Here is a 14,344-nt window from a genome sequence, read left to right as displayed (position 1 = left end):
TGTGTATGGTTTCCTAGAAACAAGGGTGTCTCAACTGACCGCTTTGGCTCAACTTACCCCACTCTCCTCTACTGTCATGGAGTATGGATGTCTGACAGTTAGCCTACATATGATAGCTGTTAGACTGACAATCTATTGACACTGGTTGTTTCTCACATTGACCAGATATCATCAAAGCATCTCGAGGAATTTTACCTCGAATTTTACCTCGCTAAAACAAATTGTTACTCATGAACGCATGGGAGTCATTCATAAACCCCTCGTATTTCTGCTGATATGAGAGGTTAATGAACATCTACACTTGTCCTCTGAGGAGGCCATTTTCTGAAGACTGGAGGAATCTCTCCACATGTCAATGGAGCCTGTAAAGCCAGCTTGACCATTAACCTGAGGCTCCACAGGAAAGCACCCTGCCTCATTTTGATATGGCAGAGCAGGGAGAGAGGTGGAGCGCTCACACACACCGCGGGAGAGAGGAGGAGAAGCGGAGGAGAGGTGAAATGTCCCAGCATCCTTTCCAAACAGTCAGCATGACCACTTTAATTCTAATCAAGCTGCCAAGTTTGAAAGAAAGAGGGGTGAGAGAGGGAGGGAAAGAGGGGAGAGGAATGAGAAAGAATGGCGGGACATGAAGAGATAAAGAGAGGCATAGGGAGGAAGAGAGAGCAAGGGAGACAGTAAGGGAGAGGATAGCAGACTGAAGGGGTTCAGAGTTGCACTACTGACACCTGCCCTCTTCCTTCCTCTTCTTTCTAGCTCTTCCTTTGATGCAGGAAAAGAGGGGTATCGAGCGGAGTGCTCTGGAAATAGGATTTCTTTCATTCCCTCCGCTCAAAGAGGCTTATAATGTGGCCCTGCCAAGCAGACAAAGTGGGAATCCACTTCAAGTGTGGACAGAGGGACAGGACAATAGGTTGTCTGTCTTGCAACAAACAGAACACAACCATTTCAACAACAATATCCTCACTCTGAACTCAGTCCACAATAACTCAGGGCTTTAAAATTGAAAGATTCCTTTCTGGAGCAATAGGAAAAACAAAGTGTGCTTTTTTCTTTTCTTTCTTTACTTCAATGCTTACAACTAGGGTTGAACAATTCCGGGAACATTCAATAAATGTTCTGATTTCTCCCGAAATCCCAGAATCAGGAGGGAATAAGCAGGAAATCCCAGAATCAGGAGGGAATAAGCAGGAAATCCCAGAATCAGGAGGGAATAAGCAGGAAATCCCAGAATCAGGAGGGAATAAGCAGGAAATCCAGAATCAGGAGGGAATAAGCAGGAAATCCCAGAATCAGGAGGGAATAAGCAGGAAATCCCAGAATCAGGAGGGAATAAGCAGGAAATCCCAGAATCAGGAGGGAATAAGCAGGAAATCCCAGAATCAGGAGGGAATAAGCAGGAAATCCCAGAATCAGGAGGGAATAAGCAGGAAATCCAGAATCAGGAGGGAATAAGCAGGAAATCCCAGAATCAGGAGGGAATAAGCAGGAAATCCCAGAATCAGGAGGGAATAAGCAGGAAATCCAGAATCAGGAGGGAATAAGCAGGAAATCCAGAATCAGGAGGGAATAAGCAGGAAATCCCAGAATCAGGAGGGAATAAGCAGGAAATCCCAGAATCAGGAGGGAATAAGCAGGAAATCCAGAATCAGGAGGGAATAAGCAGGAAATCCAGAATCAGGAGGGGATAAGCAGGAAATCCAGAATCAGGAGGGAATAAGCAGGAAATCCAGAATCAGGAGGGAATAAGCAGGACATCCCAGAATCAGGAGGGAATAAGCAGGAAATCCAGAATCAGGAGGGAATAAGCAGGAAATCCCAAAATCAGGAGGGAATAAGCAGGAAATCCCAGAATCAGGAGGGAATAAGCAGGAAATCCCAGAATCAGGAGGGAATAAGCAGGAAATCCAGAATCAGGAGGGAATAAGCAGGAAATCCCAGAATCAGGAGGGAATAAGCAGGAAATCCCAGAATCAGGAGGGAATAAGCAGGAAATCCCAGAATCAGGAGGGAATAAGCAGGAAATCCCAGAATCAGGAGGGAATAAGCAGGAAATCCAGAATCAGGCGGGAATAAGCAGGAAATCCCAGAATCAGGAGGGAATAAGCAGGAAATCCCAGAATCAGGAGGGAATAAGCAGGACATCCAGAATCAGGAGGGAATAAGCAGGAAATCCAGAATCAGGAGGGAATAAGCAGGAAATCCCAGAATCAGGAGGGAATAAGCAGGAAATCCCAGAATCAGGAGGGAATAAGCAGGAAATCCCAGAATCAGGAGGGAATAAGCAGGAAATCCCAGAATCAGGGGGGAATAAGCAGGAAATCCCAGAATCAGGAGGGAATAAGCAGGAAATCCCAGAATCAGGAGGGAATAAGCAGGAAATCCAGAATCAGGAGGGAATAAGCAGGAAATCCCAGAATCAGGAGGGAATAAGCAGGAAATCCCAGAATCAGGAGGGAATAAGCAGGAAATCCAGAATCAGGAGGGAATAAGCAGGGAATCCCAGAATCAGGAGGGAATAAGCAGGAAATCCCAGAATCAGGAGGGAATAAGCAGGAAATCCAGAATCAGGAGGGAATAAGCAGGGAATCCCAGAATCAGGAGGGAATAAGCAGGAAATCCCAGAATCAGGAGGGAATAAGCAGGAAATCCCAGAATCAGGAGGGAATAAGCAGGAAATCCAGAATCAGGAGGGAATAAGCAGGGAATCCCAGAATCAGGAGGGAATAAGCAGGAAATCCCAGAATCAGGAGGGAATAAGCAGGAAATCCCAGAATCAGTAGGGAATAAGCAGGAAATCCCAGAATCAGGAGGGAATAAGCAGGAAATCCAGAATCATCCAACCAGGTATTCTGGAAAACCAGAAAATGTATTAATTGTTCCTGACATTTTGCAACCCTAAAACACGGTTGGTTAAGTTACAAAGGTTTTGCAGCCTTGCTTAGAACACATAGCTAGCAGGCTGACAGGAAGCTTTTGAAGTAATTTACTGAGGCATTATTTGTGTTCCATCTCCATTCAGGTATGGATGTGTGGGGGCAGTATGTACGACGTACCATGCTCCCGAGTAGGACATATCTACAGGAAATACGTCCCCTACAAAGTGCCATCTGGAACAAGCCTAGCCAGAGTAAGTTAGACTGACCAGTCAATACACTGCTTCCATCAACTGGTTATGGCTAACATGCAGCCATTTTGACTGGTTGCACATGGCTGATAGATGGCTGGACCTACATCCTCAGTTTAACTATCTGATTTAAGATGTGGTCTGACTTACTCAGCGCACTGTGACCTGTGCTGTGATAAGCTAAACACACAGACAGTCCATCTCCTAACCCCATCTCTCTCTCTCCCTTATCTCAGAACCTGAAGAGGGTGGCTGAGACATGGATGGATGAGTACACAGAGTTCATCTACCAGCGTCGTCCAGAGTACCGCCACCTGTCCACCGGGGACCTGACAGCCCAGAAGGAGCTGAGAAGACACCTCAAGTGTAAAGACTTCAAGTGGTACATGAACGCTGTGGCCTGGGACCTGGCCAAGTACTACCCCGCTGTGGAGCCGCTGCCTGCCGCCTGGGGAGAGGTAGGAAGTTAGGAATACACACAGAACCACCACACACATTCACACACATACAAGAGCGCGTACGCATACGGACAGAGCTAACGCACCTACAGAACGAATTGACACACTCGAAGGAGCCGGTACACACACACACGAACAGAAAAGCATACAAAGGCATATAAAACCATATGTGATTACCTTAGAATCCAAAATGAAATGTCAGGTCATGTTTTCGAGGTCACTTACTGAGGCATTGATACAAATAATAGGACTTTTCACAATACTTAGGCCTACATAAACCCACTCTCTTACATGCCACCAATAACAGCTAAGTCTGAGCAGTATCCACAGGCTGATTTGGTTTCTTGCGTATTTTTAGCTGGTATTGTAATGAATGAATCTATTTCCAGACACCAATACATCAGCTAAGAGACAGTCCCTGAATGCCTCCACAGGTGTGTCACGGAAGGCTATTATTCTACCAGAGCTACATCCCAAATGGCACCCTATTCCCTTTATAGTGCATTGCTTTTGATCATGGCTCAAAATAGTGCACTATATAGGGAATAGGGGGCCATTTGGGACTTCCATGTTCATTGATTTATGAATGTCTGGTGCTCGCTGAAACGTAATGCGTTTCTCATATGGGACAGGCAGCCAGCAGCCTGCTAATGAAATGTTTTAGAGTAGACAGTGTCACAAAACGGACACAGCTGGACTGTCTGCTTCTCTACCCCCAGAAACCATAAGTGGCAGATTTGACTTTACATTGTTCATAAACATGGCATGCAGTTTGCTGCATCGTATTCTGAGGTATATATAATGCCTCTCTGTGTTACCTGTGAAGGGATGGGGCTGGAGATGGCCTTGGCAGTTTATTACTATCTCACTCTATCTGTTCTCTGGCACACACACACAATCTCACTCTATCTGCGCTCTGTGAGGATGGGATCTAGCCTCAGGCAATCATACCCATAAATGCAGGAGCTGGAATCAGGTTGCCTGGAATCCACACTCGTATGCTCCGTTCACCATTTACAGTTGAAGTCGGAGGTTTACATACACCTTAGCCAAATACATTTAAACTCCCGTTTTTTCACAATTCCTGACATTTAATCTCAATAACAATTCTCTGTCTTAGGTCATTTAGGATCACCACTTTATTTTAAGAATGTGAAATGTCAGAATTATAGTAGAGAGAATGATTTATTTCAGCTTTTATTCCTTTCATTACATTCCCAGTGGGTCAGAAGTTGACATACACTCATTTAGTATTTGGTAGCATTGCCTTTAAATTGTTTAACTTGGGTCAAACGTTTCGGGTAGCCTTCCACAAGCTTCCAACAAAAAGTTGGGTGAATTTTGGCAGATTTCTCCTGACAGAGCTGGTGTAACTGAGTCAGATTTGTAGGCCTCCTTGCTCGCACACGCTTTTTCAGTTCTGCCCACAATTTTTCTTTGGGATTGAGGTCAGGGCTTGTGATGGCCATTCCAATACCTTGACTTTGTTGTCATCAAGCCATTTTGCCACAACTTTGGAAGTATGCTTGGGGTCATTGTCCATTTGGAAGACCCATTTGCGACCAAGCTTTAACTTCCTGACTGATGTCTTGAGATGTTGCTTCAATATATCAACATAATTTTCCATCCTCATGATGCCATCTATTTTGTGAGGTGCACCGGTCCATCCTGCAGCAAAGCACCCCCACAACATGATGCTGCCACCCCCGTGCTTCACGGTTGGGATGATGTTCTTCGGCTTGCAAGCCCTCCCCCTTTTTCCTCCAAACATAACGATGGTCATTATGGCCAAACAGTTCTATTTTTGTTTCATCAGACCAGACCAGAGTACATTTCTCCAAAAAGTACAATCTTTGTCCCCATGTGCAGTTGCAAACTGTAGTCTGGCTTTTTTTATGGCAGTTTTGGATCAGTGGCTTCTTCATTTCTGAGCGGCCTTTCAGATTATATCAATATAGGACTCATTTTATTGTGGACATAGATACTTTGGTACCTGTTTCCTCCAGCATCTTCACACGGTCCTTTGCTGTTGTTCTGGGATTGATTTGCACTTTTCGGACCAAAGTATGTTCATCTCTAGGAGACAGAACGCTTCTCCTTCCTGCGCAGTATGATGTCAAGCAAAGAGGCACTGAGTTTGAAGGTAGGCCTTGAAATACATCCACATGTACACCTCCAATTGACTCAAATTATGTCAATTAGCCTATCAGAAGCTTCTAAAGCCATGGCATCATTTTCTGGAATTTTCCAAGCTGTTTAAAAGGCACAGTCAACTTAGTGTATGTAAACTTCTGACCCACTGGAAATGTGATACAGTGAATGATGACGTGAAATAATCTGTCTGTAAACAATTGTTGGAAAAATGACTTGTGTCATGCACAAAGTAGATGTCCTAACCAACTTGCCTAAACTATAGTTTGTTAACAAGGAATTTGTGGAGTGGTTGAAAAACGAGTTTTAATGACTCCAACCTAAGTGTATGTAAACTTCCAACTTCAACTGAAAATAGTGGGGATTCCAGGCTAAGAATCAGGTATTCGTGGAGATTGTTTCCCAACCAGTTTTTTTCCATAGGGAGGTTGGGTGCAGGAGTAGTTTTAATCATCACTGATAGATGGTTAGATGGACCTGGGATACATCATTCACTAATAAATTCATCCAATGTGCCGGAAGGAAACCACATCCTCCTCTCAAGCCACTGAAACATTTCAGAAACCTCACGGCGAACACGTTGTACGTTAATATGAAAAATGAAATACATTTTGCATTACATATAATTGGATTCCTTGCTCTGCCTTGATGAGAAAATGTTTGTACAGTAGGTAAATATCTCCTCTTTCCTCCCCCGGGTGAGGATGGTAGTCATTTTATCGTCAGGCTGACAGCTTCATGTGCCATCTCTTCTCTGGCTCTCACCTCGCCTGTCACCCCGCCTGTCCCTCCGCTGTCACCACACCTGATCTATGGAACTATAAAGATCTCTCATTGGGTATTCAAGCCCAGATTGCAAGGGAGGAGAGGGAGAGAGAAGAGAGAGGGGGGAGACCGAGAGAGAGAGATATAAGATCAGAGGGACAAAGAGAGAGTGAGATTGTGAGACAGACATAGAGGAGAGAGAGCTCAGATTAAACTTCCTCTACATCTCTGGAAGATGACGATCAGGGGGTCAGCCTTCTCGACACCTCGGCCTTGGAGCTGTGCAGACTGGGTAAATAGGGGGCTGTCGATCTGACCCCCTACCCACCATCCAATCTTCCTCCCTCCCCACAACTCCACACCACGGCTCCTTCAATAGGTCTAAATCACTTCAAGTGATGCAATCATCAGGCCTTTTGATTCGGCTCTAACTGTGTCTCTAGATCAGCGCTGGCATGTTGATAGGCATGGCATCAGGGATAAGCACTGTGTTTTACTCCTGGGCCCATTTCAGACAGATGAGGCTTGTGAAAAGTGGAGAGTGAAGGCCCATTATGCAGTACAATTCGCACAACATTATTGGTCTTTCAGAGCGATCAGCAGTTTACTCCTAATGACCCTGTGGTTAAATGCACTTTGCCGATGCAGGCGGCAGGCTGAGGGAGTTTTGATTATTTGAGGTTTCTGAATTGCATTGCAGGTGGGTATTATTTTGCATTTCCAACTGCACATCTGGCAAAACTTTTTGCTTCATTACACAATAATGCTGCTCCACGGGTCCCTGATAGGCACATAATTGCCAAGTTTGTTTGCAGCATTTAAAGGACTAAACTCGTATTATTGTTTGCCATGTAAAATACTGTAGAACTTTGCAACAAAGATTTCTATTATTGGTATGTATCATCCTTTTGGAATAGTGTCCGATTGAATTAGGTCTATGTCAGGGAAACCGTGTTTCCCTGTCTTTTCTCATTGGCTGCATCCTAGAGAATATAAGTCATCTTATCTCAGAGTAGAACTATGTGTGGGTGACGATGTGACCTTCCAGAGATGGAGCTGCCTGCAGAAAATTGGTCACATCTGACCTGTACCTAATGGATGTTTCTGTTGTTGTTCACTTGTCTTGAATATTTCACTCCTTCATGATGGGAAAAGGGGAGGGCCTCTCTAGTTTAGATGCAGGAGCAACCAAAGAGGCAGAAAGCACTGAGGCAAGAAATGTGTCGCCATTTTGTAGAGAATTTATCTGTCATTCCGTTAGTTTAGTTTTTGTTGCTCCATTTTTCACAGCTCACAAGTTTTTATCTCGACTTTATCACAACATTGAGGAGAGCTGACATTGAGTTGGTATACATTTTTATAATCAACATTTTCAGAGCCAGCCATAGCGTTGTTGTCAGACATTCTCCACACTAACAGTCAAACAATCACCATTGTTTGCTACAGCCCTAGTTAATGTCTTTGGCCCCATCTAGGGGCGAGCAGGGGTAACAACTTTTATAAGAGAGTCAACCCTGTGCAAAACACCTCTGAGTATTCCATCCCTGGTCTCCTTCCTGTCAAATACAGTGTCTCACTCTGACCCTGTAGAACCTCCTCTCTCCAACCATTCCTCTCGCTCTCTCTCTGTCTATCTCTCACACACTCTAACTCACTCTCCCCCTCTCTCCTCCTTTGTCCTCTCTCCTCTCCTCTGCCCTCGCCTTTCTCTCTCCTCTGAATGTGTTAGTGAGGACCACAGAGACAGACAGAGACCAGACTACTTTAGATGCAGTGCTACTGGATTCATGCATTATTGAGGCATACTGTGACACGAGCCAAGCTCACCTGAATGCTATAAAGAGAATTAGGCAAATGACACAGTCAACCAAATGTGTTTGAGAGCCAAGTAACTCTGAAACTTTTAAGTTTTCACAGTAGGGGGGGGGGGGGGCGCCTATTAACTCCGGTTTAGAGGGAGGAAGATGCTCCAGGAACTAATTAGCTTATCTCTTACAGTCACTGGTGAGAGTAGATCGTGTCAGCAAACTGAGAGCTTTGATACCATGTCAGATCATACGCTGTTACTTAAAACCACATACTGTGTATAAATAGTTGGCTGCTTGTACTAAGTTACTGTGTACAGTGTGTTTGGAAGGTTGCCATGGATTCCACTCTACACTGGAGTCCATTGATCAGAGCTTTGAGCATTAGAGAGAAGACAGAGTATCTCATCCTGTGGTCTCTACATCTATAGATGTATATTGCGTGTTTGTGTGTTTGTGTGTGTGTGTGTGTGTGGGCGGGCGTGCAAGTCTTCACCGAGGCCTCCCTTTCGCTGTTTTTGGGAGCCTTCAAAGTGTGTGTGTGTGTTTGGTTTTAACTGAGCCCTCTTTGTGTCCTTGTAGATTCGTAACGCTGCATCAGGTCTGTGCATAGACTCCAAGCACGGCCCCACAGGGACAGAGCTGCGACTGGACGCCTGTCTGAAGGAGGGGGCTGAACGCACCTGGGCACACGAGCAGGTAGGTACAACCGGAGCCGTGTACTGTATAGTAGGATGTAGGTGTTCGTCTCTACTACATTATACTGTATAGTAGGGTGTAGGTGTAGTCTATACTATATTATACTGTATAGTAAGTAGGGTGTAGTCTATATTATTATGTATGGTAGGGTGTAGGTGTAGTCTATACTATATTATACTGTATAGTAAGTAGGGTGTAGTCTATATTATTCTGTATGGTAGGGTGTAGGTGTAGTCTATACTATATTATACTGTATAGCGTGGTGTAGTCTATACTATACTCTATGGTACGGTGTTGTCTATATTATACTGTATAGTAGGGTGTGGTCCATACTATATTATACTGTGTAGTAGGGTGTATGTTTAGTCTATACCCTATTATACTGTATACTGGGTGTAGTCTATACTATATTATACTGTATATTAGGGTGTAGTCTATACTAAATTAAACTGTTTGGTACAGTGTAGTCTATACTAAATCAAATCCAATTTTATTTGTCACATACACATGGTTAGCAGATGTTAATGCGAGTGTAGTGAAATGCTTGATTATCGTGTAAAGTAGGGTGTAATCTATACTATATTATACTGTATAGTAGGGAGTAGACTACCATATAATACTGTATAGTAAGGTATAGTCTATACTGTATAGTATGGTGTAGTCTATACTATAGCACATCACCGGCCTGTTAATCATTCAGTCAGTCAGTCAGTATTAGTCAGGAATGGCCCTTCCATGAGTCTGGCCTGTTAATCAGTCAGTCAGTCAGTGTTAGTCAGGAATGGCCCCTCCATGAGTCCGGCCTGTTAATCATTCAGTCAGTCAGTCAGTATTAGTCAGGAATGGCCCTTCCATGAGTCTGGCCTGTTAATCAGTCAGTCAGTCAGTGTTAGTCAGGAATGGCCCCTCCATGAGTCCGGCCTGTTAATCAGTCAGTCAGTCAGTCAGTATTAGTCAGGAATGGCCCTTCCATGAGTCTGGCCTGTTAATCAGTCAGTCAGTCAGTGTTAGTCAGGAATGGCCCCTCCATGAGTCCGGCCTGTTAATCATTCAGTCAGTCAGTCAGTATTAGTCAGGAATGGCCCTTCCATGAGTCTGGCCTGTTAATCAGTCAGTCAGTCAGTGTTAGTCAGGAATGGCCCCTCCATGAGTCCGGCCTGTTAATCATTCAGTCAGTCAGTCAGTATTAGTCAGGAATGGCCCTTCCATGAGTCTGGCCTGTTAATCAGTCAGTCAGTCAGTGTTAGTCAGGAATGGCCCCTCCATGAGTCTGGCCTGTTAATCAGTCAGTCAGTCAGTGTTAGTCAGGAATGGCCCCTCCATGAGTCCGGCCTGTTAATCATTCAGTCAGTCAGTCAGTATTAGTCAGGAATGGCCCTTCCATGAGTCTGGCCTGTTAATCAGTCAGTCAGTCAGTGTTAGTCAGGAATGGCCCCTCCATGAGTCCGGCCTGTTAATCAGTCAGTCAGTCAGTCAGTATTAGTCAGGAATGGCCCTTCCATGAGTCTGGCCTGTTAATCAGTCAGTCAGTCAGTGTTAGTCAGGAATGGCCCCTCCATGAGTCCGGCCTGTTAATCATTCAGTCAGTCAGTCAGTATTAGTCAGGAATGGCCCTTCCATGAGTCTGGCCTGTTAATCAGTCAGTCAGTCAGTGTTAGTCAGGAATGGCCCCTCCATGAGTCCGGCCTGTTAATCATTCAGTCAGTCAGTCAGTATTAGTCAGGAATGGCCCTTCCATGAGTCTGGCCTGTTAATCAGTCAGTCAGTCAGTGTTAGTCAGGAATGGCCCCTCCATGAGTCCGGCCTGTTAATCATTCAGTCAGTCAGTCAGTATTAGTCAGGAATGGCCCTTCCATGAGTCTGGCCTGTTAATCAGTCAGTCAGTCAGTGTTAGTCAGGAATGGCCCCTCCATGAGTCCGGCCTGTTAATCATTCAGTCAGTCAGTCAGTATTAGTCAGGAATGGCCCTTCCATGAGTCTGGCCTGTTAATCAGTCAGTCAGTCAGTGTTAGTCAGGAATGGCCCCTCCATGAGTCCGGCCTGTTAATCAGTCAGTCAGTCAGTCAGTATTAGTCAGGAATGGCCCTTCCATGAGTCTGGCCTGTTAATCAGTCAGTCAGTCAGTGTTAGTCAGGAATGGCCCCTCCATGAGTCCGGCCTGTTAATCAGTCAGTCAGTCAGTCAGTATTAGTCAGGAATGGCCCCTCCATGAGTCCGGCCTGTTAATCAATCAGTCAGTCAGTCAGTATCAGTCAGGAATGGCCACTCCATGAGTCCGGCCTGTTAATCAATCAGTCAGTCAGTCAGTATCAGTCAGGAGTGACCCCTCCATGAGTCCGGCCTGTTAATCAGTCAGTCAGTCAGTCAGTATCAGTCAGGAGTGACCCGTCCATGAGTCCGGCCTGTTAATCAGTCAGTCAGTCAGTAATAGTCAGGAATGAATGACGCCTCCATGAGTCCGGCCTGTTAATCAGTCAGTCAGTAATAGTCAGGAATGAATGACGCCTCCATGAGTCCGGCCTGTTAATCAGTCAGTCAGTCAGTAATAGTCAGGAATGAATGACGCCTCCATGAGTCCGGCCTGTTAATCAGTCAGTCAGTCAGTAATAGTCAGGAATGAATGACGCCTCCATGAGTCCGGCCTGTTAATCAGTCAGTCAGTAATAGTCAGGAATGAATGACGCCTCCATGAGTCCGGCCTGTTAATCAGTCAGTCAGTCAGTAATAGTCAGGAATGAATGACGCCTCCATGAGTCCGGCCTGTTAATCAGTCAGTCAGTCAGTATTAGTCAGGAATGAATGACGCCTCCATGAGTCCGGCCTGTTAATCAGTCAGTCAGTCAGTAATAGTCAGGAATGAATGACCCCTCCATGAGTCCGGCCTGTTTATCCGTCAGTCAGTCAGTAATAGTCAGGAATGAATGACCCCTCCATGAGTCCGGCCTGTTAATCAGTCAGTCAGTCAGTCAGTCAGTCAGTCAGTCAGTCAGTCAGTCAGTATTAGTCAGGAGTGACCCCTCCATGAGTCCGGCCTGTTAATCAGTCAGTCAGTCAGTCAGTATTAGTCAGGAGTGACCCCTCCATGAGTCCGGCCTGTTAATCAGTCAGTCAGTCAGTCAGTATTAGTCAGGAGTGACCCCTCCATGAGTCCGGCCTGTTAATCAGTCAGTCAGTCAGTCAGTATTAGTCAGGAGTGACCCCTCCATGAGTCCGGCCTGTTAATCAGTCAGTCAGTCAGTCAGTATTAGTCAGGAGTGACCCCTCCATGAGTCCGGCCTGTTAATCAGTCAGTCAGTCAGTCAGTATCAGTCAGGAGTGACCCCTCCATGAGTCCGGCCTGTTAATCAGTCAGTCAGTCAGTCAGTATCAGTCAGGAGTGACCCGTCCATGAGTCCGGCCTGTTAATCAGTCAGTCAGTCAGTAATAGTCAGGAATGAATGACGCCTCCATGAGTCCGGCCTGTTAATCAGTCAGTCAGTAATAGTCAGGAATGAATGACGCCTCCATGAGTCCGGCCTGTTAATCAGTCAGTAATAGTCAGGAATGAATGACGCCTCCATGAGTCCGGCCTGTTAATCAGTCAGTCAGTCAGTAATTTTCAGGAATGAATGACGCCTCCATGAGTCCGGCCTGTTAATCAGTCAGTCAGTAATAGTCAGGAATGAATGACGCCTCCATGAGTCCGGCCTGTTAATCAGTCAGTCAGTCAGTAATAGTCAGGAATGAATGACGCCTCCATGAGTCCGGCCTGTTAATCAGTCAGTCAGTCAGTATTAGTCAGGAATGAATGACGCCTCCATGAGTCCGGCCTGTTAATCAGTCAGTCAGTCAGTAATAGTCAGGAATGAATGACGCCTCCATGAGTCCGGCCTGTTAATCAGTCAGTCAGTAATAGTCAGGAATGAATGACGCCTCCATGAGTCCGGCCTGTTAATCAGTCAGTCAGTCAGTAATAGTCAGGAATGAATGACGCCTCCATGAGTCCGGCCTGTTAATCAGTCAGTCAGTCAGTAATAGTCAGGAATGAATGACGCCTCCATGAGTCCGGCCTGTTAATCAGTCAGTCAGTCAGTAATAGTCAGGAATGAATGACCCCTCCATGAGTCCGGCCTGTTAATCAGTCAGTCAGTCAGTCAGTCAGTCAGTATTAGTCAGGAGTGACCCCTCCATGAGTCCGGCCTGTTAATCAGTCAGTCAGTCAGTCAGTATTAGTCAGGAGTGACCCCTCCATGAGTCCGGCCTGTTAATCAGTCAGTCAGTCAGTCAGTAATAGTCAGGAGTGACCCCTCCATGAGTCCGGCCTGTTAATCAGTCAGTCAGTCAGTCAGTAATAGTCAGGAATGAATGACGCCTCCATGAGTCCGGCCTGTTAATCAGTCAGTCAGTCAGTCAGTATTAGTCAGGAGTGACCCCTCCATGAGTCCGGCCTGTTAATCAGTCAGTCAGTCAGTCAGTATTAGTCAGGAGTGACCCCTCCATGAGTCCGGCCTGTTAATCAGTCAGTCAGTCAGTCAGTCAGTAATAGTCAGGAGTGACCCCTCCATGAGTCCGGCCTGTTAATCAGTCAGTCAGTCAGTCAGTAATAGTCAGGAGTGACCCCTCCATGAGTCCGGCCTGTTAATCAGTCAGTCAGTAATAGTCAGGAGTGACCCCTCCATGAGTCCGGCCTGTTAATCAGTCAGTCAGTCAGTCAGTAATAGTCAGGAGTGACCCCTCCATGAGTCCGGCCTGTTAATCAGTCAGTCAGTCAGTCAGTAATAGTCAGGAATGAATGACGCCTCCATGAGTATGTTTTATTTATTTAACCTTTATTTAGGCAGGGAGCCCCATTAGGGAGCCCCATTAGGGAGCCCCATTAAAGCAGCAATCTGCAATTGCTACATCCATTTTGTGACTTTTAAATGAATTATACTGTATGTACCCATTGACACTTAAGGAATATAACTTGCAAATGTTATTGTTTGAACTGCATATTGCCCCGTGCAAGAAATACCTTTTTGGGAAGGTACTCTGCAAATCCTTTGATTAAAGATTATCATTTCAATCGTTTGATTAAGGATTAGTCGCAACATGTGCTGTCTGCACAACAGCCATCACAACACTTAGTCTCGCAAAAGAACCATAACATACGAAAAACACAGAACTACACTAAAAGGAAAATTCCACCCATGATAGAATCCCAAAATGTTTTTGCCTTTCAGCAATCAAGATATACAACTTTCAAAATACAGCAATACAGCTGGTATGATGCACTTATTATAATTTTGCATCATACTGGCATTATTTATGTATTTTGAAAGCTATATATGTTGAAAACTTGATTGCTGACATGAAAAACA

General features: G+C 45.3%; 1 protein-coding gene across 1 annotated transcript in view; it reads left to right on the top strand.

Annotated features, from left to right (window-relative positions):
- Positions 1–14,344, top strand: part of LOC139419004 (polypeptide N-acetylgalactosaminyltransferase-like 6) — a 51,364-nt gene that overhangs the window by 34,886 nt on the left and 2,134 nt on the right. Inside the window, exons 4-6 of the mRNA XM_071168811.1 lie at positions 3,023–3,130; positions 3,364–3,585; positions 8,889–9,005. Coding sequence (XP_071024912.1) covers positions 3,023–3,130; positions 3,364–3,585; positions 8,889–9,005 — 447 coding nt within the window. The remainder of the gene's footprint in view (positions 1–3,022; positions 3,131–3,363; positions 3,586–8,888; positions 9,006–14,344) is intronic.

Source organism: Oncorhynchus clarkii, chromosome 10 (assembly GCF_045791955.1).
Source record: "Oncorhynchus clarkii lewisi isolate Uvic-CL-2024 chromosome 10, UVic_Ocla_1.0, whole genome shotgun sequence".
NCBI classification, from domain to species: Eukaryota; Metazoa; Chordata; class Actinopteri; order Salmoniformes; family Salmonidae; genus Oncorhynchus; species Oncorhynchus clarkii.
This window is presented reverse-complemented; position numbering and strand designations above follow the sequence as displayed.